We start from the raw sequence: 25,992 nt of genomic DNA on the forward strand, positions 1-25,992 counted from the left end.
ATTTAGACGAAAACTCTGAAGCTCAAGACTGGGACTTATTGCACAAAAGCAACACCACTGGGACAAGAAGCCTCAGGTGGACTTGGAGGAGGAAAAAATAGATGTGGGACAAACTGGAAGGGAAATATCAGAAGAATGTAAATTCTCTGTATACTTTGAAGATGGGATGCTGGGTTTTTTTATGATTCCTATTTGACTGCAGAAGACAGCTCTGCTGCAGAGGTACCTACACCCCTGCTCTGCCACAGTGTGGGCTGTTAGGTGGGGAACCTCTGCCTTCTTGTCAGAGCAGGTGCACAATGCACAATTTTCTGTTAATGCCCTTTTTCTTTCCTTACCACTCCCTCCTTTGAGATCATGAGAACTTTGTAGGCTTGCCTACCTTCTGACCAAACACCTTTACACTGCATTGGTGACACCAAAGCAACTCAGAAATCAGAACCAAAACCCAGTCTGACATTTATTTTTTCATAAAGGAGGTTTTAAGGCTCTCTCTCCCCACCCCTTCTTTGGCAAGCTTTAGATACTACAATTCTCAAACTGCCATTTCTGCTACAGGAATGTTTTGGAGATGGCTTGGAATGTTTTCATTCAATATCCTGTTGGTTTATTAAAAAATGTAACTCTTTACAGCATCAAGAAGGCTCCCTTGAAGCATTTGGTAATTTTCATAGTAAAATCACCTGGGAGGGATGTGGGAGGTCAAGCACTTAAACCTTAATTCTTTCCCTCCCCTTTCTATGGCCTGATAGCTCCACAATAGCCAAGAGTCCAATTAACACCATTCAGTATCTTGTGCTGATGTTATTTCCAGTAAATAATTTGGCAGGAGAGACAGAGAGAAATATTCTTAAAGAAACAACTCAAATAGAGGAGGCCAAGGCTGATACGCCTGCTCCAGTCAAACACAGCAGAGCCCTCAAGTTGATTGTTTTACATTTACATCACTGCTCTGTAAGGGAAAAACAAGAAAACCCAGACCCTTAATTTCTGATTTATCCCAGTGCAATAATTAAATGAAAATTATTTTAAATCAGCCTCTTGTCCCTCTGTCCTATTTCAACACTGACAGAACGTGGTCATCTTGTTAAGGGTGAGCTGTGAAAAGGTGTCTCACTTGGTTATAAAAGACTTAACATGAACTAGTACTGACAAAGATAGCTCTAGTTCAGTGGATTCCTCTAGAATCAAGGAGTGGTCATTACACACCTTTGTTTAGAGACTTTAATGAAGTGAACTGTACAAGGGATAATAAGATGGAAGGATAAAAATCACTAGATGTACCCTGAGAAGAAGGAAAAACCTCCACCAGATGAATTGGTGGCTTAATGCAGAGACTCATATTTTGCACAGGCACACCTAACAAAGTGCAAGTCCTTGCCTTCAGTATTAATAATGAAATAAGCTAAGTTTCATCTGGAAAATCCCTCTTCGTTTATTCATATCACTTTCCCTCCCGTGTGTGGTTGTGCTTTGGTTTGTACAGATCTTTAAAGACCCAAAGGACAGACCTTCCAGAGACTAACTGACAAGTCACTAAGTGCCAGAGAGGTTTTCCTTATAATTGCTGTATGTTTTCTTTGTCTCCCTTGAATCCATTCCACTGAAGTTACAGCTACAATTCACTACCATTCCTGAAAATGTCCACATTTTATTCTCCTCTCATGATGGCACCCAGCCCTGATGAGCCAAGACAGAAGTTACCTTTGGCTCTCATTTTTTTCTTTCTAAAATTACCCAATAACACATACATTGCCATCATAAGCTTAACCACATCACCAGGTATTTCCAGCTCCCTCATTCCAATGGTGTTAAAATCTAAACGTGAAAGTAGAGATCGATGTAATTCATAGAATCATAGACTGGTTTGGGTTGGAAGGGACCTTAAAGTTCACCTAGATCCAACCCTCCACTCAGGGGCAGACACCTCCCACCAGATCAGGTTGCTCCAAGCCCCATCCAACCTGCCCTTGAACACTTCCAGGGATGGGGCATGCACAGATCCTCTGTGCAACCTGGGCCAGTGTCCCACCACCCTTACACAAAATAATTTCCTCCTAAATATACCCTCTTGCAGCTTAAAACCAGTAACCCTTGTCCCATCACCCCCTGCCTTTGTCAAAAGCCCCTCCCCAGCTTTTCTGTAACCTTTTCAGGTACTGGAAGATGCTCTAAGGTCTCCCTGGAGCCTTCTCTTCTCTATGCTGAACAGCCCCAACTCTCTCAACCTGTCTTCATAGCAGAGGTGCTCCAACCATTGGATCACCTTCATGGCCCTTCTCTGGACTCACTCCAACAGCTCCATGTCCTTCTTATGTTGGGTACCCCAGAATTGGAGACAGTACTGCAGGTGGGGTTTCATGAGAGTGGAATAGAGGGGGAGAATCACCTCCCTTGACTTGCTGGCCACACTTCTGTATCCAAAGTGTGGAGTGACTTCAAGATTCAAACATGTTTCATGGACAAAGTTAGGTTTCAGTAATTTGTTGAGGACCAAGGTAGAGGTGATGAAAACCCACCACTGAAAGCACAGTGCATTGCTTGGAAAGGGACAAACAGCAGCAAGAGAAAACAATTTGGTAGCATAGAGGGGACAATGTAGGATAGGTAAAATAAGTGGGTCAAGTATGACTGGAATTGTGGTGGTGGAGAGAGGGAAAACATATGGTATGACTCACAGGGAAGAATGATTATCAGTCACATGTTTAGCCCATTACTGCTACTGTAAGGTCAGCCCATAAAACCACAGTAAGAGAGAGAGGCAAACTGTCCCTAAATCAACAAATGGTCAGAAGCCACTGCAGAAAGAGACTCTATCTCTAAGCCACAGTGTGGAAAACCCTTCAGTTTCTACTGTCTGAATTTTGGTGCTGGAGGCCAAACCATCACCACACTTTGACCAAAAGCAATGACAATCAACTTAATCTTGCCATATGGTATGCTTACTTTTAATCTATATTAACAAAAATATGGGTTAGTGGTTATTGTTAGAAGCCAACAAATAATTGCCCCAGAAAGCAGAGCACAGAAATTACATCCTGACTTCAGTTTGAAATCACAATCTTCTGATTTCAGAAAATTTCTGTCTTTCTTTTGCATATACATTTAAGGTATTAGATATATATAATTGCAGATTTCTTGCCATCATTTGATCCACCTCATGAGTCTTTTGGTTCAGAAATTCTCTCAAAGCACAGATGGATACATTCTCTATCTAAGAGTAGACAGAGAAAACAGAGTCCAAAATATGGATTAAGTGGAGTATAAGGCTTTCCTGGATGAGTACACCCTCTGTGAACTCCAGCTGGCACAGAATATTCTTATCTCTTTCCCAGAGGCTCATGTTGGTGATTCTTCCTTCTCCTTTTTCCCTCTCTTCTCTTTTCAAAGAAATACACAGTTGCCTATGACTACATTTCTAACTGTTTCCTCATAATATTCCATTCTGTCTTTCCACATTCAAAACAGTTCCAGCTTTGCAAATACAATAATTTTGTTCCAGTCACCTCTGAAAATAAACCCTAAATCTTTGCATAAAAATGCAAATGAAACATACAACTATGCATGTGCATATCAGATAGTATCAAATAACATCAGTAATTTCAAAGAGATGTTTAAGGCATTAAGTCATGTTACGAAGAGTGTTTCTAGCTGCAAGTTTCATAACAAGAATAAATCAATCTTGACAATGAACATGAAAGTGGGAATAAAACCTTTTTGAACACTCAAGGTGGTTTATTCATTTCCCCCAAACCCAAACGAATGAATTAGTTGATATATATGAAAATTAACTTACACTAACAACTTAATCAGAGAAGATGAGAGTTTAAAGTTAAAAACAGTTTAAAAAGATAAAAATATTACTTGAGGCTGATGAGAGCACATGGTGACTCCACAGGAGCTGCTGAGCTGAGCCTTTGTCAGTTAAGAAATTACAACAAAAAAAGTCATAGTTTGAAAGTGCTGCCCTCAGCCCTTGGACTTTGCTCAGGCTCTAATCAGACTTCCAATGTTTAGTGCTGATCCTCTGGCTACTTATTGACCACCTATACCTGGACACACATAAACATAGCCTCTAGCAATGTGGTAGTTATTCAGGCTCCCTGTGTTAATGCTGCACACAGATTTCACACCATTCCAATGCCACTTATGTCAAATTAATTAGTCTCAAATTGCAGCAATCAGTGTTAATAAAATTAGAGCTTTTATTTTTAGTGAGAATATAAAAACCTTTCACTAATAAAAACAAGTTACACACATTCTTATCATACTGCTGTAACAGCACAATGTAGCTCCAAGTGTTTCCACTGCAGAGTATGTAATTATTTATCCTGGCCAAATGTATATTTAACTGTATATACTTAAGCAACATGAGACCATCACGTGAAAGCCTTAATGCCTGTTTATGTAAAAGCAAAGTGTTTTTAAGGCTCATGCAGCTGCATTAGCACTGGGCTGTTTAAGCCTCAGGATGTTGGAGCTCATCTCAGACCAGCAGCAAAGTGACTACTTGTTCTGTGGAGTCTCAGCATCACTGTGAATCCTATGAGCTGCCATAAAAAGGTCACAGTGTCACCTTATCATACTGCTGGAGAAGAGCAGAATAGGACTTACAGATAAGAAGGGTACTGAACCCCAGTATGGAACAGCTTTTTGACCACGAAGGAAGTTATGATGACACCAAGGAATGGCCTGATACAAATGCAGAAGCTCCAAGAATCTCAGGGAAGCAAAAATACAGTTATGTACCTTCCACCCCCTCAGCATCCTACTGCAGAACTCAGCAGAGCTGCTCTCCAGAGCTGGAAAGTCCTTTCAACGGGCATAGATGTTCATTCTACATGGTCCATAGGCCCTGATTTCTGCACATCTATCTGTGTAGACACACATGGGAAATGAGACTTTCCCTTCTTTCTGACAACCCAGTAATAGTTGGCAGATGAGGTCTGCAAGAGAAGGGAAGAGAGTGCACCTCCTTCTGAAGTGTCATGGAAACAGGGAGTCAACCTTCACTTTATCTGAAAGTATCTTCTGCTTTGATGAGTACCAGGTTGGGGACATTTTCTTTTCTTTTGGTATCAGTCAGCCCAAAAGCATCCCTGTTACTTTTTTAACTTCTTAGCACAGGAGTTCTCATTAGGACAACTGAAGGAGAGTTTTAGATATGATCTCAAAGTCGTGGCTACCTCACAGCTTCTCCTGTGATGCTGCAGATGAGGATGTGTATTGAACACTAAGGGCTCCAAGTATCACCCAACTTTAAAAATATTAGTTAGCTGTCCAAATTAGGAGTCTTATTTCCCTGTATAAGCAATGGATCCTTCAAAGCATCTGGATATTCAGGATTTCTTGGAAACTTCTCACTGATAATATAGAGGGTGTCCCCATCTGCAGTACCATGTATGAAAGCTCTTCATTGGAGGGGACAAGATTGGGAATAAATGATTGAGCATTCAATAAACATAATCAATAAAGAAAAAGAAACAAAAAACCCCAGCAAAGCTCAGAAGAGGATGCAGGAAGGCATGTGCATCTTACTTTGGACTCAGGATTTTGATATCATTTTCCAAATGATACAAGAAACATTCAGGCACTAAACAGAAAGCTTAGATCCTGGATACTAACATTAATATTTCTATTAATATGTAATCTAATACTAAGATAAGATTATTATAATAACAAGAGAACAGATAGTTATAAAGCAGAAGCAAAAAAACCTAATGAAAAATTCTAATGAAATGTACAATTTTGGACAATTCCAAAGCCTCAACAAACTAAGAAGGAGAAACAAAGACCGAAGGGAGAATCTTTAGGTTCTGGGGTAATGAGACATTTAGTAATACACACAATATTTGAAAAAATCATGTAGTAAAATTAGCTTTACAGCCTCAATGAACCTCCACACTCATCAAACAGCCCAAGACTGGGATCCAATCTGGGAGCCTGACAGCTGTCTGCTATTAATTTTATCTATTCAATCTCCAAATCCCAAACTCAGAGGTTACCGGTGTAGGTCAGTTGTGAGACTGTTGACTCTCTTGCCATTCTCCATGGAAAACCAAACAACAAAGTCTGCACTGTGTCAGCAAGCATCTCACATTCTTCCGTTTGTCATGCAAAGCACAAAGACCCTGATACAGTTCAAAATGGTCTTTGTATCTAGGATCTTGTTTACCCTTGGAATTCAAGCTTAATTTCCCACATGCCTAAAGTGTTTTAAAAGCCACTTCATACACCAGAAAAGACAGTGCTAATCTCTGGCAAAGGAACCAGAAATATTGAGGGTTTCAGAAGAGCCTCCAAATCAGTAATTAGATTGACTTTATACTTATACAAATAAAGTGGGTGTGTACGAAAGGAAATGTCACTTCAGGAAAATCTAGTTCCAGTGATGTAGGATCATGATTGTGCCATCCTTAGATGCAAATTATTCAACTTCTGAATTTAGGCAGCTTTTCCTGTTTCCACAAAATCAGTGTCCACAATTCTGGAAAAGGTAAGGGCCCTTCACCCATACACTGCAGCAGAGTAAACCTCTGGGGAAGGGAAAAACTGTTCCCTAAGGAATGTATGGGCTAAAAGAAAGTCCTAGTTTAGCCATGATGAGTTGCTTCCATGAGGCACCTGCCACCTTCCATTAGCTTTGTAGTGAACTTCAGCTCCTGGCTTAAGCATTTCATTAGATACCAGAGCAGAGCTGGAAATACTCCCTAAAATATAAAGGAATGCAGAAGCAGAATCACAGTCATGAAATCAGGGGCATAACATGAAGAAAAAAGTTTCACTGAGAAATGAAGTCCCTAAAGCCTGTCTCCAGTGTTTGCATCTAAGCAAAAAAAAAGCCATTCTGAAGAAAAAAAAGCTATAGAGAGAGTCAAGCATGGCAAGGTTACCTAACCCACTAATTTTGGAGGGAATAGTTTGCAGTGTTTTGTTTGTTGGTTTGGTTTTAGTGTTGAATGGTAGAATTGTACATCTTCATTGGAAGAAACCCTTGGAAAAGGTGAAGAATTCTCTCAGCTGTGTTGTCAGCCTGTGGAGCTACTAAAACAGGTATCACTTAAAAGAGAAGAATGGAGTAAGTCGGCTTCTTGAATGCACACAGGTCCTAACTCAAGTAAAATCTGCTTCTTTTGGTGGTGGTGGGAGGGCTGTGGATACATGGAAAGAGACTCTCCCATAAGAAAAAAACCTAAGCCTTTTTACAAAATTTCTGTTAACTAACAGGCACAAAACTGCTTAAAGTACCAAACCCCACCCCCCTCAGTCATACATTCACTATTACTACATGAGATAATGATCTAGAGCCTGGACAGAGTTTTCAAACACAATCCCTGCTGAAAAATTACATCTCTCCTTAACTTGTCCTCTTCTCAAAATTCTTCCTAACCTTCAGACAGTTCCCAGACTCACTAAGTTGATCATTGGAAGCAAATTCTTTGCTGACCATCATGCAATGAGTAAAATTAGACCAGGCCTGAGAAACAAACAAAATTTTCCAATGTTCTCCATTCCATCATGCCTCTCTAAACAGAACTGACACCAGATCCTACACAAGTACTTCCCAGAGTGCAGTGTACTTAATCCAGGGTAGCATATGTATCCCCAAGAGTGTATGCATGGAAAACAAACAAACCAACCAAAAGCAACACCATCAACCAAACCCAGTACTACTGTGCCCACTGAATGAATTCACATGTGAGCCACAAAACTGAGAAGAACCTTCTTAGACAAGGGGGACAATTCTCACACAGCCATTTCATCTCTGACCTCTTCCTTCGCATCTTCAAGGGAGTTCTATAAAGCATCTTCAAATAATAAACCAGAGTATTAAACTAATAACTCTTGGATATTAAAATCCATAGATTCAACAAAGAGACAGGCTTAGAGCCTGTAATAATTTGCTCCCCCTCCACAGTTAAACCCTCCATGTTACAGAGGTGATAAATCATCCACCTCTCTCTTTCCTACAGCACACAAGCACCATATCCTGCCTTTCCTTGCTACATCTCCCTTGGTTGCTTAGGTATTGTCTGTCTTCAAGAATTAGTCTAAGCTACTAATACATCTTGGTAAATTTAGAGCAACTGTTCTTCAACTTGTATTTAGTAATGAAAAGTCTTGCTTCTGTCTTAGACCCAAAGGAAAGCTTACAAGCCCAGAGGTTTGTCATCTTGAGCCCACTGAAATGGATCTGCCAGAAGACATTTCTTGCCTCGACTAACCTTGCCTTGTTTGAAAGTAGAAAGTAGTTGTTTTCCTTTTGGTACTGCTAACTCAGCCTTTGGGTATAGCTGCTGCACCTTTGCTTTCAACTACTATTTGTTGCCTAACTTTGCAATTACTTTATGTAACCTAAACCCACTTTGGATTACAGCTTGTAAAAAGGTTCCTTGGAAAAGAAAAGTATACGGTATTGTGATTTTAATCAGCAGATCCCAAGGCCATAAACTTCAAAGAATCTTTGCAATGTGAATTTCCCTGTTTCTGGGAGTCAGTTTTCAAGATAAACGTGGGATCTTTCAAAGACAGAGAGATAGGTATCTATAGGTACTAAGGTACAACTGGCATCTTTAGAAGCAGCAGTATTTTCTTCTAACTTTGTGATAAAATCCAAACAGATGGTCAAGCAGAGCAGAAGACCTGTTCAGCATGAATAATCCTGTGACTTTGCTGTTAAGCAGCTATAGATGGGCATATATTTACAAATTGCAGTGACACACAGCACAGTTGTAGTGAGTAGTGAGTGCTTGGCTGGTGGAATTCACTTTTTGACCTATTTTATCTTAAAACAATTTCAAGACTTTAAAATAATAATCTAAAAAACTGTGCTTATTTAGGGGATGTTCCACTGTTCTAGCAATTAAAAATGGGAAAAGTAGGATTGATGAAGTATTTTAATGCTAACAACTGAATGTAAGTACAATTGCCAGGGCTATCTGGAAGTGAAGGAACTGTGAGCTGAAGACCTGTGATCTTCCTGGTGGAGTGGGAACAGCTTGGCAGCATCTTTCTTAGTTGAGATCTCCTGAGGTTTGGAGATTACTTCAATGGGTATAGTTACTCCTCCAGACAAGGGACATCCTCCCTCCACAAACACATTCACATGAAATACCAGATGAATCTCCCTGCAAGTTCATTTACTGTGCAACTCCACAAACACTTATGTCAACACTCCCGAGGGAGCATTGCAGGGGCAGGAGATGCTGTGGGGGAAGGAGATGATGGGAATTCCACTGCCATGACATTGCAGGAATATCTATTGCTATTGTTGTTCCAACAGTTGGGTCCATCTGAAGTTTAAGATAGAACCAGGTCATATTTAAACAGTTTAGTCTGTCCAGTCCATGTGGCTGTTTCAGACACATTTTCTGTTTTTCCTCCTTTTCTTATGCATCTTAATACCACTGCTAGAGTAGCAAAGCCAGGATGAGATGTAATGGGACAGCATTCCCAACAGACATTCCCTGTGAATGGAGGACTTAACTCCTCATCTGCAAAGCCAGGACTTGCAGACACCTTAATCTAATTTTAGCTGCATTGTCTCAGTTAAGAAATAAAACTGAAAAAACACTTTTGGGACTTCAAGCTGCCTTATCCTACTATAAAATTAAATGAAGACTAAGTTAACAAAAAAGTCCTTTTTTCCCTTTCTTGTAACATTTTTCCATTGTCTACAATTAAGTAGCACCCTAAAAGAAGAACTTTTGATGCAGCTTCTTATGCAATACCCATCTACACCATGTCTGTAATTCTGCTTTCAATGGAATTTGTCTCTCCAAAAGCAGTGACATCTCCATCTCTCCCTGCCAATATTGCCCCCAACTTGTTGACTTGCTTCAACTTGCTTTTCAGCTCTTCTGAAGTATGTTCCAGGTTCCCATGGTCATGAAGGCAGTCCATCAATCTCCCCCTCCAGCACTGAACACTAACCCTTTTTTTTTTTTTTTTTTAAATCTCACCACTGTAACAGGATTCAAGAAATTAATTTGCAGTTAGTGAATCTAAACATACTCCAGTCAAAGGGTTTTTTCTCCATGAATGAGTGTGAAGCATTGTCTACTAACTGAGCCAAATGACAAATAAATAACCTTTGTTTTTGTAAAGTGTAAAATGCCAGCAAAATACTACTTTTCAGCTCTTTTTGAAAGCTGTAATTTTTACCATTGGTAGAAACTACTATAAAGCAGAGCCCATGAAAAAATCTGCACTCTGTGACATCCCTATTAATAGAGATATTTCTGTGCTCTACATGTAACATCCTCTGGCTTTCTGCTCTGTTTCTGCTTCACTTCCAATTCTTCCTTCCTGTCCCCCTCTTCTGGTTCCACATTCTCCTCTGGGATTATCCAAAAATCTTGCCAAATGCAGGAAATGCTACTGAAATGCTGCTGACTGCCAGGAGCCAGCTTCAGTCACAGTCCTTCTGAAGATTAAACTGAATAAGGTCTTGTTTTCAACTCTGAGTGGGCCCAAACTGTCATTGTAGTCATCATAGATTTGAACCTCAACACAGAAACACACAATCCTACCCAGGCTCAACACCTGAGTCATGTTTAAGCTACAGCACATCAATGCTGTAGCTCTTGGAAGTACCAAGACAAGGTCATCTGCTCTCTGATGAGACAAGTCCTTACAGCAAGAGCCTGGGAAGGCCCTTTTATGCACTATATACTGATGCAAAGACATGTAATTCATGCAGCCTCAAATTAAATTGTAAAAGTGAAACAATCCAAGTCAATCACACTCCAAAGTAGCTATTTATGCACTTCATTACTGAGGATTTTTAAATAAGTCATATAGATATTTCCCTATTAACAGCATTAAAATTACTCTTGACAAGCCCACATCCATTAATAGTCTCCTGTCCTATTCACAAGGATATGATAAATCAGCATAAGTCTGAATTACTTAAATAATGGGTTATATAAGTAAGCAATTACAGAAATATTTACTCAAATCTAAGTTTCAAATATCTTCCCTCTTTTCTATACGTATTCATAAATGCAAACTACATATATGAAAGCAAGGGCAGAACTAAGTCCCAGATCGAGCAGCTGTGCCTGACAATGTGAAATCAACTTAAATAACCAGATGGTACACACTGAGTCCCCATACATAGAAGAGACAAAACCAATGGTGGCTAATCTGCAACATCTTAAAAAGAAAAAAATCTCAAACTAAATAAAAAGGCATCTTTAATGCCTATTTTTCATTAAAAATGCCCCTGTTCTATGCAAACACAAATTGTCTTGAACTGAATAAATAAGCTCAGCTGTGTTGTGCAATGATTCCATTAACCCTGCACTCAAGCATTAAATTAAATTGACTTGTTTGGATTTCCCTGCTGCAGGGGAAAATGTACCTTGTAAGGTCTGTGCTTTACATTATCCGAGCCAACGAGTAAAAGCTTCCCAACTTTTACAATGAATAACAGAAGAAACTAAACAAGTAAGCAAATTGCAAAAATTCCTCTGATAGCTTTTTAATGATTAACCTTACACTCAAAGGTTCATAGCCTTTCACATTCATTTTCCCATGCATTCAATTAACAACTGCTTTGAACAAGTTAAATTTAATCTTCATGCATTTCCTAGCTGTACCACTAACGCAGAACTTCTGCTTGTCTCAACTCACAGGATGAAGAAAGAGATTCATTACTGCACCATTTCATTCAACTCCTTTTCTTCTTTGTGCCAATTTTCCCTGGCAAACTGCTCATCAAGCTAACATCCATTTTTTATTGAAGCTGCACATAATGATCACCCAGCAACCAAAGAGAAGCTATTTTTAAATAGGACCACTGTCCTATCTTCAAAAAACTGATTTCCCATGTAGGGTGAGTAAGTTTGCATTATTAATAGAAAAGACTAAACCAAAACAACATATAATAATGTCACCAACTCTGAGACCATGGGTAATTTTTCTGTGATCCTGTGTTGCAGCTTAACTGCCTGACATATAGAGTCTTCATTTTGTCTCAAGTCCCCTCCATGCAAACTGAAATAATAATTTTCAAAGCTGAAACAATTGACAGAAACTAGGGGTTGTATTTCAGGGTGTCACAAGCCTATTCTAAGTAGAGTATATTTAAACACACAAATGATCTTTCTTGTCAAATGTATGTAAATGGTCCCCACGGGTGGTGTCTTCAGGAAGGGATCTTGGCAAAGAAAATGTGAGAATAATTCACATGCCAAAAAAAAAGTGTTGCAAGCATAGAAAATATTGGACAGGAGAAGAAGTCAGTGAGGAGGAATGTATCACTAGCTCTCCAGAAGGCTGACTGTTACTTCAATAATTATATCATTTATATTAGAGCAATTCTGTATTGTAAACAGAAAGCTTCTGTTAATGTGGCAACATTCAGAAGCAACAGGGGTGGATGATGCTCAGTGAGTCTTCAGTTGCATCACCAGGTGGCAAGGGCTTCACCCGCAGGCAACCAGGAGCCAGCGCTGTTGGCTGAGTGGGTTTCAGGTTGCAAATTTCAGAAACAGATATGAGCTCCTGAAAAATCCAGGCATATTTTACAACTGGCAAGCATATGTTGACTTAGTAATTGAAACTGAGCTGACATTCTCTGAGAGGTTTTGGTTCTTTTGTTTAGATTTACCATCCTACTCTTCACTAATAAGAAGAGAACACTAAAGCAAATTTGGCACGGCTTGCTTTGAAAAGCAAGTAATCCTTGGTAATCCATACATCACTACCATGAATGTATCACAGTCGTATCAAACTCTGTGAACTGTATTATATTCCAGGAAAGACTTATCAATAACAAAATGAGTAAAAATGTTTAGTTCAGAAATTGGTTCACACCTGTTACTCAAAATCCATATTTTATACTCGGGGGCCCCTCAGGGAAGGGGAAGGATAGAGTTCACTTGCTACATCAGCAGTAACACTCATCAGGCTTTGGGTTTGGAAGGGAAAAAGCAGTTATAGGCTGATGCCATTAAAAGCAAATGCATTTAACTCATTTATCTCAGCTCTAACAGAATATAGGTCTCATTACTGTCCATCTCCCTGGTTTCCTTTATGACTGCACTCCCAAAAATTATGGATTTCTAGTTCCCTAAATCTTGATCTTTGGCCTTGACCGTTCACACTGGATCACCGGACTTGGAAGAAGCAGTAGAAAGGAGTGGAGAATTAGGTCTTTTATATTTCAAACACTATTAAAGTTCTATATTTTCTTGTGTTGTGCCATGTCCACAAAAGCCCAGATGAGATTTCAGCAGAGCATTCAGAAGACATAAAGCCAGCATTTCTCCTGACACCTCTGTGAACATCCAACCTAAAATACTCAGGAGACGCTCAAGTCCACGTATTCACTATCTGCATTCCTGAAGCTATTTAATCATAGGGATCCAATATGCATTAGATAAAGCAGGAATCCAAGGTGCTATCAGATGAAAGTGTTTGCTGGTTGAGCCCTTACCTGTCAGCATCTCCGAGCCCCAGGGACGTGTTGCGCTGCACGGTCTCCCGCACGGCAGCCATCCCGTCAGGCAGCCGGTTCAGCCTGCGAGTGTAGAGGCCCAGGCCACCATCAGTCATATACCTTTAAAGCAGCAGAACAAAATGCCATGTTTAGCAAAACACAAAAACTTCTACATATTACTTTTTAACTCATACCTTCTGCTTGATTTTAACCGTATATTCCAGTTTCCCCAGTTCAAGTTAAGGATATTGCTCAGAACACGAATAAAAAAAAACCTTCTTCTTTATTAGATCAAAGATACTTTTTTGCCTCTCATTGTCCATTGCATCTTGCACATTCACCAAAAAGAATGGAATTTCAACATAACCGCAACAAAGGAAGAATACATAACTGTCATGAAGAATGCCTAGGTGGAAGTAATTTAATATTTGCTAATGTTATAATTTATTATCCCTTCCTGTCCAAAAAAAATGCATGGTTATACCATCCCGAACAGTCTCATGTGGGCTAAAACAGCACGATGGAAATCTCAATGCTTTTATGACTCAACTGCAAAAATCACATTGAATTCATACTAGATTTTGTCAGTGGTCTGTGAACAATGACCCTGAGGCATCTGCATTTAAAGTGTTACTATTCTTAGATAGTAAGAATACCAAATGTAGACTTACTTCACAAATTACTAAGATAGCACATTTATTACTTTCTAGCTTAGATAAATGAAAAATGAATGTTAGAGTGAACAGAGACAACACTTGTTGGACAAGAATAGATAGACATTAATCACCAGGAAGAGTTCCTCAAATGATGCAACTTCAGGATAAGGTGGTTAACTAAAAAAAAATAAGTTTTAAAACCCATAAAACTACCTACTACTTTGGTTCAGTTTACAAATAAAATATTTTAATATATTAGTACTGAAATTAAGAAGTTACTCCAGTCTTCCCTTCTACTCGGTGAGTAGCTTCTCACCGAGCTGCTCTACATCAATATCTAGGCAACCTCTTGAAATATTTTGTGGCCTTTCACAACAATTGCAGGTAAACATGTTCAAAGTGTTAAAATACAACAAGTTCAAAGTGTTAAAATACAACTGGAGGCTTTTTTTCTTAGTTTACATTAATTTCTACAAGTATTTCCATGTACAGAAACCTGCAAGCATGGAAGAAAGGTAAGTTCCATTTGCCTCTCAAGATGTTGGCATGGAGCAAGCTCTGTGCCACCACCACCCCCCATTTCTCAGCCCAGGTACATCTACAGGAGCAGTACCAACAATTGTGTAACCACACCATAAAAATTTCCACACCCTTGAGACTGAAATAAGTCTAGCAAGAAGCAATAAGATCACTGTCTCTGGCATATCCATGGACACATACCAGACCTCGCTGAGTTCAGAGGTGGTAGGGTTGTAGCCTTTTAATCCCTTTTAGCCACTCTGAGCAAATCAACAGCAGCCCACAGAATAACATCCAGCTTCAGAGGACACCTTCCTCTTCCTTAGCAAGGCACAGGGCTTTTTCCCTACCAGCAAGACGCCCTCATCCACAGCAAGAAGGGACAGCTGCTCCGAGCTGCAGGCAGCAATGTCTCTGCTGGCGAGATGTTACTGCAACAGATGTGCTGTACCCAAGTGAAATTCGATTACTGCATTTATAAAAATGGGATGGTAAAGAGGGAGGAATCCTTGCACAACCTGCTGCTCAGTGTTGCAGTTAGTTAGAGGTATAAATCTGTACAGAGTCTCTCTGGGGAGTTTAACAAAGAGGTTGCCAAGCCACTCAAGTCAGACACAAGAGTATTCGCTGTTCAGCAAATCTGTGGGGACACGATTCTCCAAACTCATAAACAAAAGACTGTAAACAGCAAGAGCAGAATAGTTGCACACTGCTACACATGTGAAATTTGCCTTAGGTCTTGCATTCTAACTTGTGTTTCACATAGTTTATTAATATTTTATCGTGGAAGAATATACTTTTCCTTAAGCTACTAAAATATATGAAAGGGAAAGAAAAGAGGAGCTTAAAACCATATAATTATACAAACACACAAACAGCATCTCGCAAAAACATCTAATGTGCATATGCTAATTGCCTCCCTGCAGATACTTGTCTGCACATGAAACATGTTTCTGTATGAAAACCCATTGTGTGTGTACTGGGAAATGCAGCTTTTGGCTTTGCTGTCAGAATTCTGGCATAGGAGTAGCCCTTTGATAAGAAAGATCAACTACAGTTGAAATAGATTATCCTCTATATTCATTACCCAGAATATGTGAAATGAAACACATTACTTGTAAGAATTAACCTTGCTGAAATCATGGAAAGGCTCCTTACTAACACCAACAGAATCCATCCTTTACAGAGAAGCTCAGGAATCAGATAGATTAGAATAATTCTGCAACTGCATCAAACTTAAAACCAGTTTTCATTGGATTTAAGCTCTCATAAATCTTAGAGAAGTCAATGAAAGCTGGATGCCTCTGGCATCTTGAACAAGATTGTGAGTTGTTCTAACCAAGACCCTGTAAAAAAGCACAGACATAGACAACGACTTTTACCCACTGCACCAATAGGACATGCCAGAACAACACAAGAGAGAGTTTTGTATTTTGAAACAGGTTTGTGTAATCACAGATTGAAAGCTTTATATCTTGCTTTTATTACATGCAATGTCCTCTACCCAGGTATTTCTAATTCCAAAAAGATGCCAAAAGCAACGATGCCTGTAGTCCTGCATGCAACACTGAGGTGAAAGAAGGGGAAGCACTGACCTCTAAATTTTGTAAAGAAAAATGTGTTTATGATAAATCCTTTTAAAATCGATGAAAAAATCAATTCTCTACTATCCATTCGTTAGTCTGGAGGAGGTAACAAGTTACTGGTGCCACAAACCTCCAGACATTGATTTCTTCTCCTTCCCCTCCATCCCTTCAAACTTGAAACAGTCTTGGCTCTCAGAAGCCATCTTGCTTTTATAAATACAAATTGCTGCTGGGGTTTTTTGCTGTATGACAAAGTAGAGTATCAGGAAGGCATATTTTGCTAAAGACAATCTTGCAAGGGATGAATAAAACCAGGAAATACTGTATTTCATGTGTATAATTCTACTAGACCCTCAATTAATTGTCCTATCATACATCTACTGGTATTCAATCCTTTCCTATAAAACAACCCATTGCAATCTAAATTATTGTATTAGGCCAGTTATTTATTAGGTATAATTTATTTGACTTTTCTTATTAAAAATCATGGCAAATTTGTACTAGATGCCTTGATAGATTCATGAGTTATAACAACTCTTTTGCACATTTGCTGCAAAAACAAGCACTTCAAAGTCTTTTTCTAGCTGCTCTAAAATAAGAAAAAGTTTAAATATGTGATCTGGGTAAGAGTGTAGTGTCCAGACTCTGGGACTTCCATACAGATGGGTGAATTCCATATGTTAAAAAAAAAATTAGCTCAGATGCTTTATGGATGGTACCAACAGCCAACTGGGAATGACTGCCTTTAATGAAGTCAAACATAATGAATGGACAGTGAGACAGTGATGACATTGGTTAAAAGGAGTTGCTAATTTTTTCAGGAATTAGTGCTTAATACTCATCATCTCCATAGGTTCACTCTTCATCAGCAAGGAAATAAAATTAACCAAACTACTTTTAATATGAAAAGACTCAGGTCAAACAAGAGCAGTATTGTGCACTTCTAACACACAACTGGCACTTACAGCCCACTTTCTAGGTGACACATCTTTCCTGTAAGAAAGTGGCTCCCTGCCCTGTAGTACAGGCATAAAGTAATTTACTTTGGAGTTCCCTGGACAGCCTGGACCTTTAAGCTGCTCTTTTCTTTAGCCAAACACACCCTTTCTGTGCCTCTGAAACTTTGAATGCTGTAATAAGTCCTTCCAAATGTAGTAATTTTAGAACACTTCTGATGCTGATGTGATTTATTTCCCCTTCCTGAAAGTCATGAAACAGGAACGGGTTGTTCCAGGGATCAGTAAAATCCAGCAGTCTGAGTAACTTCTGTCCATGCTCCCTACTTACCCATGTGTACAGCCAGCCAACTGCACACCAACTTTCACGGTCTGACAGCTCTACCACCTACTAGATATTCATTTCACTCCTTAATGTATGAATATTCATTTTCCAGTTTTGAAAAGAGATACCCAAGGGATGGGCATTCTTCACTTAGGCATTAGGAAGAGAAGGAGCAGCAGGTGAGTCAGCAGCACTCAACAGATTGGGCAAGTCTACCCTGATCTGCTTGGCATCACATGGCTCCCTAATCCCAAGCCCACAAATAGGAAAGAAGCAACATGCCCCAAAATGGGAGCTGACTCTGGCAGCCCAGGTTTTCCTGCCTTCTTCTTGGTGCTCTTAACTCCAAGGTTACTTTGGAAATAGCTGGTCAGGTGCTTCCTGGCAGAAGACTGGCCCAGCTATCCAAGTGCTTGAAACCCAAAGAAACAAAAGAGCTTCCAGCAATTACAGCTTTTGGATTCTTCTATGCATCAGCTTGGACACTCAGAAGTGTTCTCTTTTAGCTGCAGCAATAACACTGTTGTCCTTAATGTTTTCCTTTAAATGTTTATTTTTCATTAGGCTTCACCTGCCTCGTCATTAGTCAGTTAAACGAGATCAAGAGCCTTAACAAGCTTTGCGTATCAAAGAAGGAGTCTAACTTTGCCAGTCACTAAAATCCCCCAACAGCAGAAAGCCCTCCACTGCTGTTGCTGAAATACCACAAATGTAATCAAAACGATCCTGCTTTTGCAACCAGGGATTTGCTCTAAATGTGACTTTAAAAGAAATGCTAACAGCAGGATCATGACAACCCCAAACTTCTCAGGTTAGGATGAATTTGGCCTGCATTTTCCATCATGGTATTGGAATTAGACTATATGATCTTTCCCCATGTTTTCCCCCAAGTCCTTCCATCCATTACTCTTGCCTGACCACTCACTGTTACAACACCCACCACTCTGGCAAAGCACTTTGTGTCTCTGACCAAAGGGTTGAACATATATCCCATCTACAAGTCCATGGATGGTTTAATTCCATTCTTTGATCCATGTGAATGTCAACGAAGACATTCAGGACCAGGATTAGGGTCCGAGCTTTCAGGTTGCGACTGCCCAAATCTCTAACATTAAACCCAATCTTACCTTTCAGGGTCACAGAAACACAAACCTACTGCTCATCTTGTTTAAACATTAATTTTATATTTAAGGCAGTCTATAATTTAGGAATTAATCATCCATAACTATTTGAAGTTACCAAATTGATGAAGGAACTATGAACTGTTTTGGAGATGCTCAAAGGCAAACATGGAGGAAACCCAGAAAAAAACAATAAATCACTCCCAGTGTCAAAAATCCTAAGTACTGCTGGGAAGGAGGAGACACCTGTAAGACAGGAAAAATGACTTTCTGCTAAACTTAGTAAGTATATTTTAGCTTCATAGTTTACTTGGAGAATCCTCTCACCTGTCAAGCACTAGCAATGTGAAAGGTAGCAAAACCAGGCAAGAAGCAAGAACAGTTTGCCCTTGTTAAATACTTAATCCTCAGACTTTTTTCTAGGAAAAAAAGAGTAATAATAAAAAAGAAGAAATCTACAGAAATTAGTGGCTTCTGTGAAATCAGTACTTTCCTATTTGGAGATGTTTCCAGACTGCCTGGCACACACAAGTCATTCAGCAGCCATCAAGTAACAATTTTTGGGCACTGCTGCCCAGGGCTGAATTTATTTCTACATATCTTCTGAGCTGGGTCTCCCTTTCAAGAAGGGAGCAACTCCGAGGACAATACAGCCTGTCAAGGGACTTGGGTGGCTGCTGCCACTGTAGGTGAAATCTCATATATGTCCTCCATCTGTCTCAATTTCTCCCCCTTTCTTTAGGCTCTTAATGAGAAGAAAGGACAGATTTAAGCTTTACTTATTCCTCTTCATCTACTTGGGAGTTTAATAAAAATGAAAGACCTCACCCTGGGAAAGGAGACCAGAGGTGGTAACCTGTCAAAATGAAGTAGACAAGACTGGAAAACACCCAAAAGGTCAAACCTGTTCAGGTGTGTCAACTACTCTGGACCTTGGTGAAATATGGGTGGAAACCCACTGCTTAGGAGAGGACAACAGTCCCCACCAAGCACAGGCCTGGAGCAAGCTGAAACTCCACCAGAATCAGGCAGCTATTCAGTGGGGTTTTGCATATGCCAATTTTGATTGAAAAGCTGAAATAATGTCTCAGAATCTATTTTAATGAAAATAATAGAAAAAAAAATGGGATAGAACACACAATCGATTTTGCACCGTCCTCTCTAATTTTGTTAGGGAGAGGAAGAACATGTGGCCAAAGAGGAGCAATGAGGGGGTGCTGCTTCTCCACAGGCTCTCAGCAGGGTCAGCACCCAAGTCCCAGCGCCTTTCGACTCCAGTGCCTGCTCTTCCCCTGCAGATGATCCACAGCCACAAAGTGTGTATGGTTGCATCTCCCCCTGCTGGCCAGGCCCAGAGTGGGACCGGATTTTCTCCTGCAGAAGCTGCCCTTTTGCTCCGCTTGCAAAAACCTGCTGGCACTGAAGCAGCAGGTCAAACACTGCTGAGGTGTTTATTACAGAAACAAGCCCAGGGTAGGAAAATGGTTATTAAAAACTACTTGGGTAGTCACTGACAATAGGCCAGTAGGTACAAGTAAGCAAAAAAATACCACAAACCACAACTTCTGAGTTCACTTGACTGACAAACACAGTATATGACTGAATGTGGCCTTTTTTAGCAGCATATTGAATCAAGAGCTTGATTTCTAGGGCTATGATTTACAGGCCTACAATATCTCCCTACAAAGAAAAAGTTCTCTGAGAGCACATTGCCTGAGATACAATTTGTGATAAGTGATCAAACACTCTGTTACGGATGAAACTGACACCAGAACTATTCCTGAACCGAGTGTAATATTTAAGGATATTTTAAATAATACACAATAATATTGAAAATGCTTATGTAATAATCTACTCATGTCTCACTGAAAGACCTTTTAGTACAGTTCTTGGAATATTATTTTGATTTAAACACTGCCATATTTTTCTTTTCATTCTCACTGCACCCAGACATCTATGACTTTAAATCCAAAAGCTAATTTTGAACCAGTTTCACTGAAGTCAGAAAACAAGTTTTCCTAATACCGTTTCATAAAAGTAAAAATTTTTAGTTTGCTTGCCTGACCTCTCTCTTGTGTTCATTATCTGTTTACCACATATAGCCACTATTCTGCAATGCTGGAAAGATGAAAATGTAAAAAAAAGAAGCCAGTCCTAGCAAGAAAGAAGGCTGTTCAAATAAACCCTCTGCTCAAACGGACAAGAAAAAGAAAATAAACCTCCTAATGATTCTCAGTCATGTGTTATAGCCATGTAAGGAATGCAGTTTTACCCACCCACTGCAGAGAGATGAAATCTTATCTGTAAAATCACACCACTTAAAGTGCATTGTCCAGTAAAATGACTAACCCCCTATAACTCATACGGCAAAAATACAGTGGTAGTCACCATGGCAAAAAATAGGTCAGAAAAGACTACAGCTAGCACTGGATCAGTGTATGGGGTGAACAGGTTCTCCTTCAGAGAACTATGATTAGCTCAGCCTCTCTTGACTTCTACTATGTGTTGCTTGGAGAAGCAACTGTTTCTGTTGCAGACAAATTAGAAGGAAATTGTTTCTTTTAACTACTGTGACCAAGAATAAATTCTCATTAGCAGCAAACTGCATAGTTTTCCTTTCCTTTTTGTAAAACCTTTGCCCAAGTGAAGGGCTGTTACACCACATATAAGCCTGACATCTGAAGAAGATGCCTCATTGTCTGATAAATAGTACAAAATGAAGCAACTGAGGCACAAGAATCCTAGACATACCAATCATACATCAACATGTAATAAAATCAGTCCTCAGTTTCAGCTCTTCATATCAAACTCTTTGTTGCCTCCTAATGAATATGACTCCTAAATGTCAACCTACAACAGAACTCTATTTGAATGGTGGCTTTGGCCCATATTACTCAGGCCTCTGTACCACAGATGTGCTTTATATCCAGGGCATGATGCTTTTATGTGGGTTTGCCTGACCTGAGCATAAGCAGGGAGTAAAGCCTGATTCCCTAGACCGGAGTGACCTGCTCTCCCTCTTAGCACCTTTTCATTGATGTTCTCAATTCACCTGCCTGTAGAAAGATCCCTGGGGAGTATAAAGACTTGAATAAACAAGAAGAAACTGTGATCCCGTGAGCATCATGCACACAAACACATGAAGAAGTTGAGGAAATAGAGATCTGGAAGGGGAATGCAAAGGCCCCACAGCATAACATAATCAGGAAGGTTAATAAAATGGTTAAAAGTCTCCCCCCCTCCACAATGGCCATTGGAGTGCCCCTGAACATCATCTGCAAGCTGAGCTCTTCTCATCTAATAGCTGAGAGGGCAGTTCAGTGCTAGATGAGAGTCCCTGGGTAATGTTCCTTAATGAGATACACTCAAAGGAGCAAGTTGGGCACCCCTCAAAGCTCAGCCTGGCAGACAGCAGAGCCTCGGGCCATGCACAGGGCTGCTCATGTCTGCCCTGCCTCAGAGCTCAGGCAGCTGAGCCGTCCAATCATCAGGTCTACACTTTGTTGGAGCACAGCTGGAACAACCAAGCTGCTGCAAAAAGAAAACTGCTTTGCCAAGCTGTGTTTGTGGACCCAAAGCATTTCTGGAGAAAACTTGAGAGCAGCACTAAATGGCATATCCACGCTGGTAATTCTGCAGAAAAAGGTGCACACCAGGGTAATGAAAACAGGGCAGAGGATTAATTATATTAAAAGAAAATAATTTTAAATGCTTTTCTGACCAAATTCTTGTTTCTCCATTCTAAGGACCGACAAAAAGGAAACTGTACATCTCATTAGAGAGAACTGGGGGAAAAAAAAAAGCATGAGAAGAGGTAGGAACACCTAGTTAGTAGCTAAAGGGAGACTGAAGTGGACAAAAACCTTCTGAACAAACCCAAAAAAAGCCATGAGATTTTATGTCCCTACCTGGAGTAGTGTTTGGAGTGGATAGGTGAGAGAATTCCAGGCTTTGAGGTGTCACTTCTTGATGAGGCTCTGACACCCTGAGCTCACCCACCTTAGTGCCAAAGTTGCTTTGCCATTTGGTTGATGTTTTAGCTCCCACAACAAGACCACTTCTTACCTTTGATCCATCCCCTGGAGACTTTCTTAGTTCAGGAGACATTTGCTGCCCATTTGGAAAAGGTGCTCTCTCTAACCCTACGAAAGCAAGCCTGGTGTCTGCCAGAGCTCTGCTTGAGCAGACTTATTAAAGGAGGCCAAAGGAAACTTCCCATGACCCAGTACATTTCGGAGAAAGCATCAGGATCACAGGGCTCAAATAGTTTATCTTGGCTATTGGGTTTATTTTGGCTGTAACAAATATTTTGGCTTCCTACCCTATCAGTTTGCCAATGAAAACACAGATCCAAGGTTTTCAGACTGCAGGATTGTAGCAATTCTGAAAAATGACAAAGTGAAACACATACCAGCTAATAAAGAGCTATTCATACTATCAATGCCCTCTTGTGCTGACTGTAACTCAGCTTCTGGAAATATTTGGCCTGTTTGCCCTGACACTGATTTCAGAGATTTGTTCAGCAGCAAGTCATAAGGATGCTTTCTCTACCAGCAGCCTCTCTGATTTCTGAACAGTGTATTTCTTCCACAAAAACACAATGCTATCCTATTTTTTTGTTATTAGGAATAACCCAACATGGGGGAATATAAGCCATGAAACAGGCTACCAAAATATCTGTTCCTACTGAAGAGGGTAATCCAGCATTATTAGGTGTCAGTGAGATTCACAGAAGGCAACACCCTTCAAAGCACCCAACCTCCAAACCCTGCCCACAATCTGGAAACAGAGCTTGATCTCCCTATGATGGACTGAACCACAATGCAGATCCTGCCCTTGGAACTTATTCAATGACTACAGCAGTGTTGTATAAATCAGTAAACCAACTTACATTATTCAGCAAAAAAGGCTTTTGTAGCTAAAGGCAGAAAATGCAGAAAAGAAAAATTTGCACACGTAACTCTTCTTGTTCTAAGAATTTTGAGATCTCACCAATCTGTGGCTGGTTATATGAGTAAAAACTGAAAGTTAACTCCTTCCTTTAAAAACTGGTAGGAAATAAGAGTCAGGTACTCAATTTCAGATGTTCTAACACTCAAGGTTAGGAGTGAGGTTTTGTGGAGCATGTGACTCTTCTGCTAAAGGTTATATATTCACAGTTCTTGGTATTATTCTTGGTGTATAACTCACTGCTTTGGTACCAGAGGTACCAAATGGCAAAAATATTTTATTACATGATTAGTCTCTTAGACTCAGAATCTAAAAGACCACTCTCTTATTTCTAGACTATGAAGACTTCAATTTTTTTACCCTACAGAATTATCAGACAGACACAGAAAAGGAAATGATACACAGAGATGAGCAAAGGCACAGATTACTCTGGAAATATCATTCATAAACTCAAGAGCTCCTTTATTCTTCCCTTTTCCTCAACATGGAATCTGAACTTTATACACTAAGTGAAGATCTGCAAAGACTGGGGCTCCTCTAGGACATGAGCTCAGTTCTGCCAGGGACACTGGTCAGCTCACACTCTAGGTGTCTTATAAAAACCATAGCACTACTCAGACTTTATTTCCTCACTTCTAGAACAAAATTGCAGTCATGGGTTTGAATGAAAGTCATAGTGCAGAGAAAAAGCAATAACTGTTATCACAATAAACACTGAAAAATTCAGATTTAAGCTGATTTGCCTGAGGAAAACACAAGGCACTTTAGTGATATGATGCATTATTAATGCAGCAACAGCCACTGGTGCTTTATCTGAACTAGAATTTTAGAATGGGTTTTGGTTTCCTTACTATATGTTTCCCTAACAAAGAATTTAAACTAAAGTGTCTGACTTTTAAAAAAGAAAAGTGTGAAAACATTCAAATATTCACAACAGACAGAATTAATGGACGTTTTCAGACTGCATAATTAACTGGTTAAGTTAGTGATGAAGCAGCAGTCGGATTCCAGCTTTCAGCAAGAGACACCAAAGCTTCCAAGTTAAGTTGATGCTACAAGAAATGTCACTGATAAAAAAAAATAAATACAGAAAAGCAAAGGATGTAAGATGACCAGACAGGGAAAAGGCTGCCACAAAATTAAATGTCATTCACATCTCAAAGATGAGTTTAAAACTGATGTACTCTCATACTGATGCACTTGAGTCAGGAAAAAATGACTGTACATTCTAGAAGGAATTGCAAACAGACATATTGAACTGATACTGACTTTGGAGCAAAGAACAAATGCTTTTTCCAGTCAAGGCAGAGGTCTAATGTTGACGTAAAACCTTCCTCATAATTGCCTATCAGTACATGTTTCTGAACACTTAACTTGTTCTTTAAACTTTGTTTTGCATGTACAACTATTTTAAAATTAATTTCCTTCCAGAAAATTGTCCCCTACAAGTTCAGACAGCAAAAGGGTTCAGTGAAAGAATAGAAAATGCCTCGCTCCATCTTGTGGGCATAAATGAATATTGCAGTGTCTGTTTGACTGAACCACAATGAACCCTGATACTTAAAACATTTAATCATGTACACGAGTATGTTCATAGGTAGAAATATTTTTTAGCATGCACTCAAATCATGTGCTTAAATCCCTGATTAAATTAGCTGTGATAATCACCTGTCCCTCCAGATGCTTATGCAAGCTAGTAGAATGTATTTGTTTTTTAATTTTAATTTCTCCACATAATCACAGGAATGCAGGACCACTAAACACAATGCAAGAATCACTGTGTCTAGTTCTGGAGCCCTCAACACAAGAAGGGCATGGTGTTCCTGGAAATAGACTAGAGGATGGCCATGAAGTTGATCCAATGGCTGGAGCACCTCTGCTATGAAGACAGGCTGAGAGATGGGGCTGATCAGCCTGGGAAAGTTCTGGGGAGGCCTTGCAGTGCCTGAAGAGGCTACAGAAAAGCTAGGGAGGACTTTTTACAAGGGCTTGCAATGAGATGAACAGAAGGGATGGATTAAAATTGGAAGAGGGAAGATTTAGCTTAGACATTAGGAGGAAATTCTTCACCGTGAGGGTGGTGAGACAGTGGCACAGGTTGCCCAGAGAAGCTGTGGATGCCCACTCCCTGGAAGTGTTCAAGACCAGGCTGGATGGGGCTTGGAGCAACCTGATCCAATGGGAGGCCCATGCAGGGGGGGTTGGTTCTAGATGACCTTTAAGGTCCCTTCCAACCCCAACCATTCTACGATTCTACGACTTAAGAAGAAAAGGCACCTACCCACTGGTGATGTCATCAGCTCTGATATTCTTGCCCAGCACGTCCCCATCGCTCATGTAGCCAGTGGCGTCCATGGTGATGCCTTCCAGATCCATCTCACCGCTGCCCTTGTCCGAGATGTCCAGGTGGCAGCCGCTGCTGCCGCGGGGGC

The 25,992-nt window shown here is 40.0% G+C and overlaps 1 protein-coding gene across 1 annotated transcript in view; it reads right to left on the reverse strand.

Moving 5' to 3' along the window:
- Positions 1-25,992, reverse strand: part of NAV2 (neuron navigator 2) — a 219,736-nt gene that overhangs the window by 70,360 nt on the left and 123,384 nt on the right. The window contains 2 exon segments of the mRNA XM_010007437.1: positions 13,445-13,567; positions 25,842-25,990. Coding sequence (XP_010005739.1) covers positions 13,445-13,567; positions 25,842-25,990 — 272 coding nt within the window.

The sequence above is a fragment of the Chaetura pelagica genome, unplaced genomic scaffold (genome assembly GCF_000747805.2).
Source record: "Chaetura pelagica isolate M959 unplaced genomic scaffold, ChaPel_1.0 scaffold401, whole genome shotgun sequence".
Lineage (NCBI taxonomy): Eukaryota > Metazoa > Chordata > Aves > Apodiformes > Apodidae > Chaetura > Chaetura pelagica.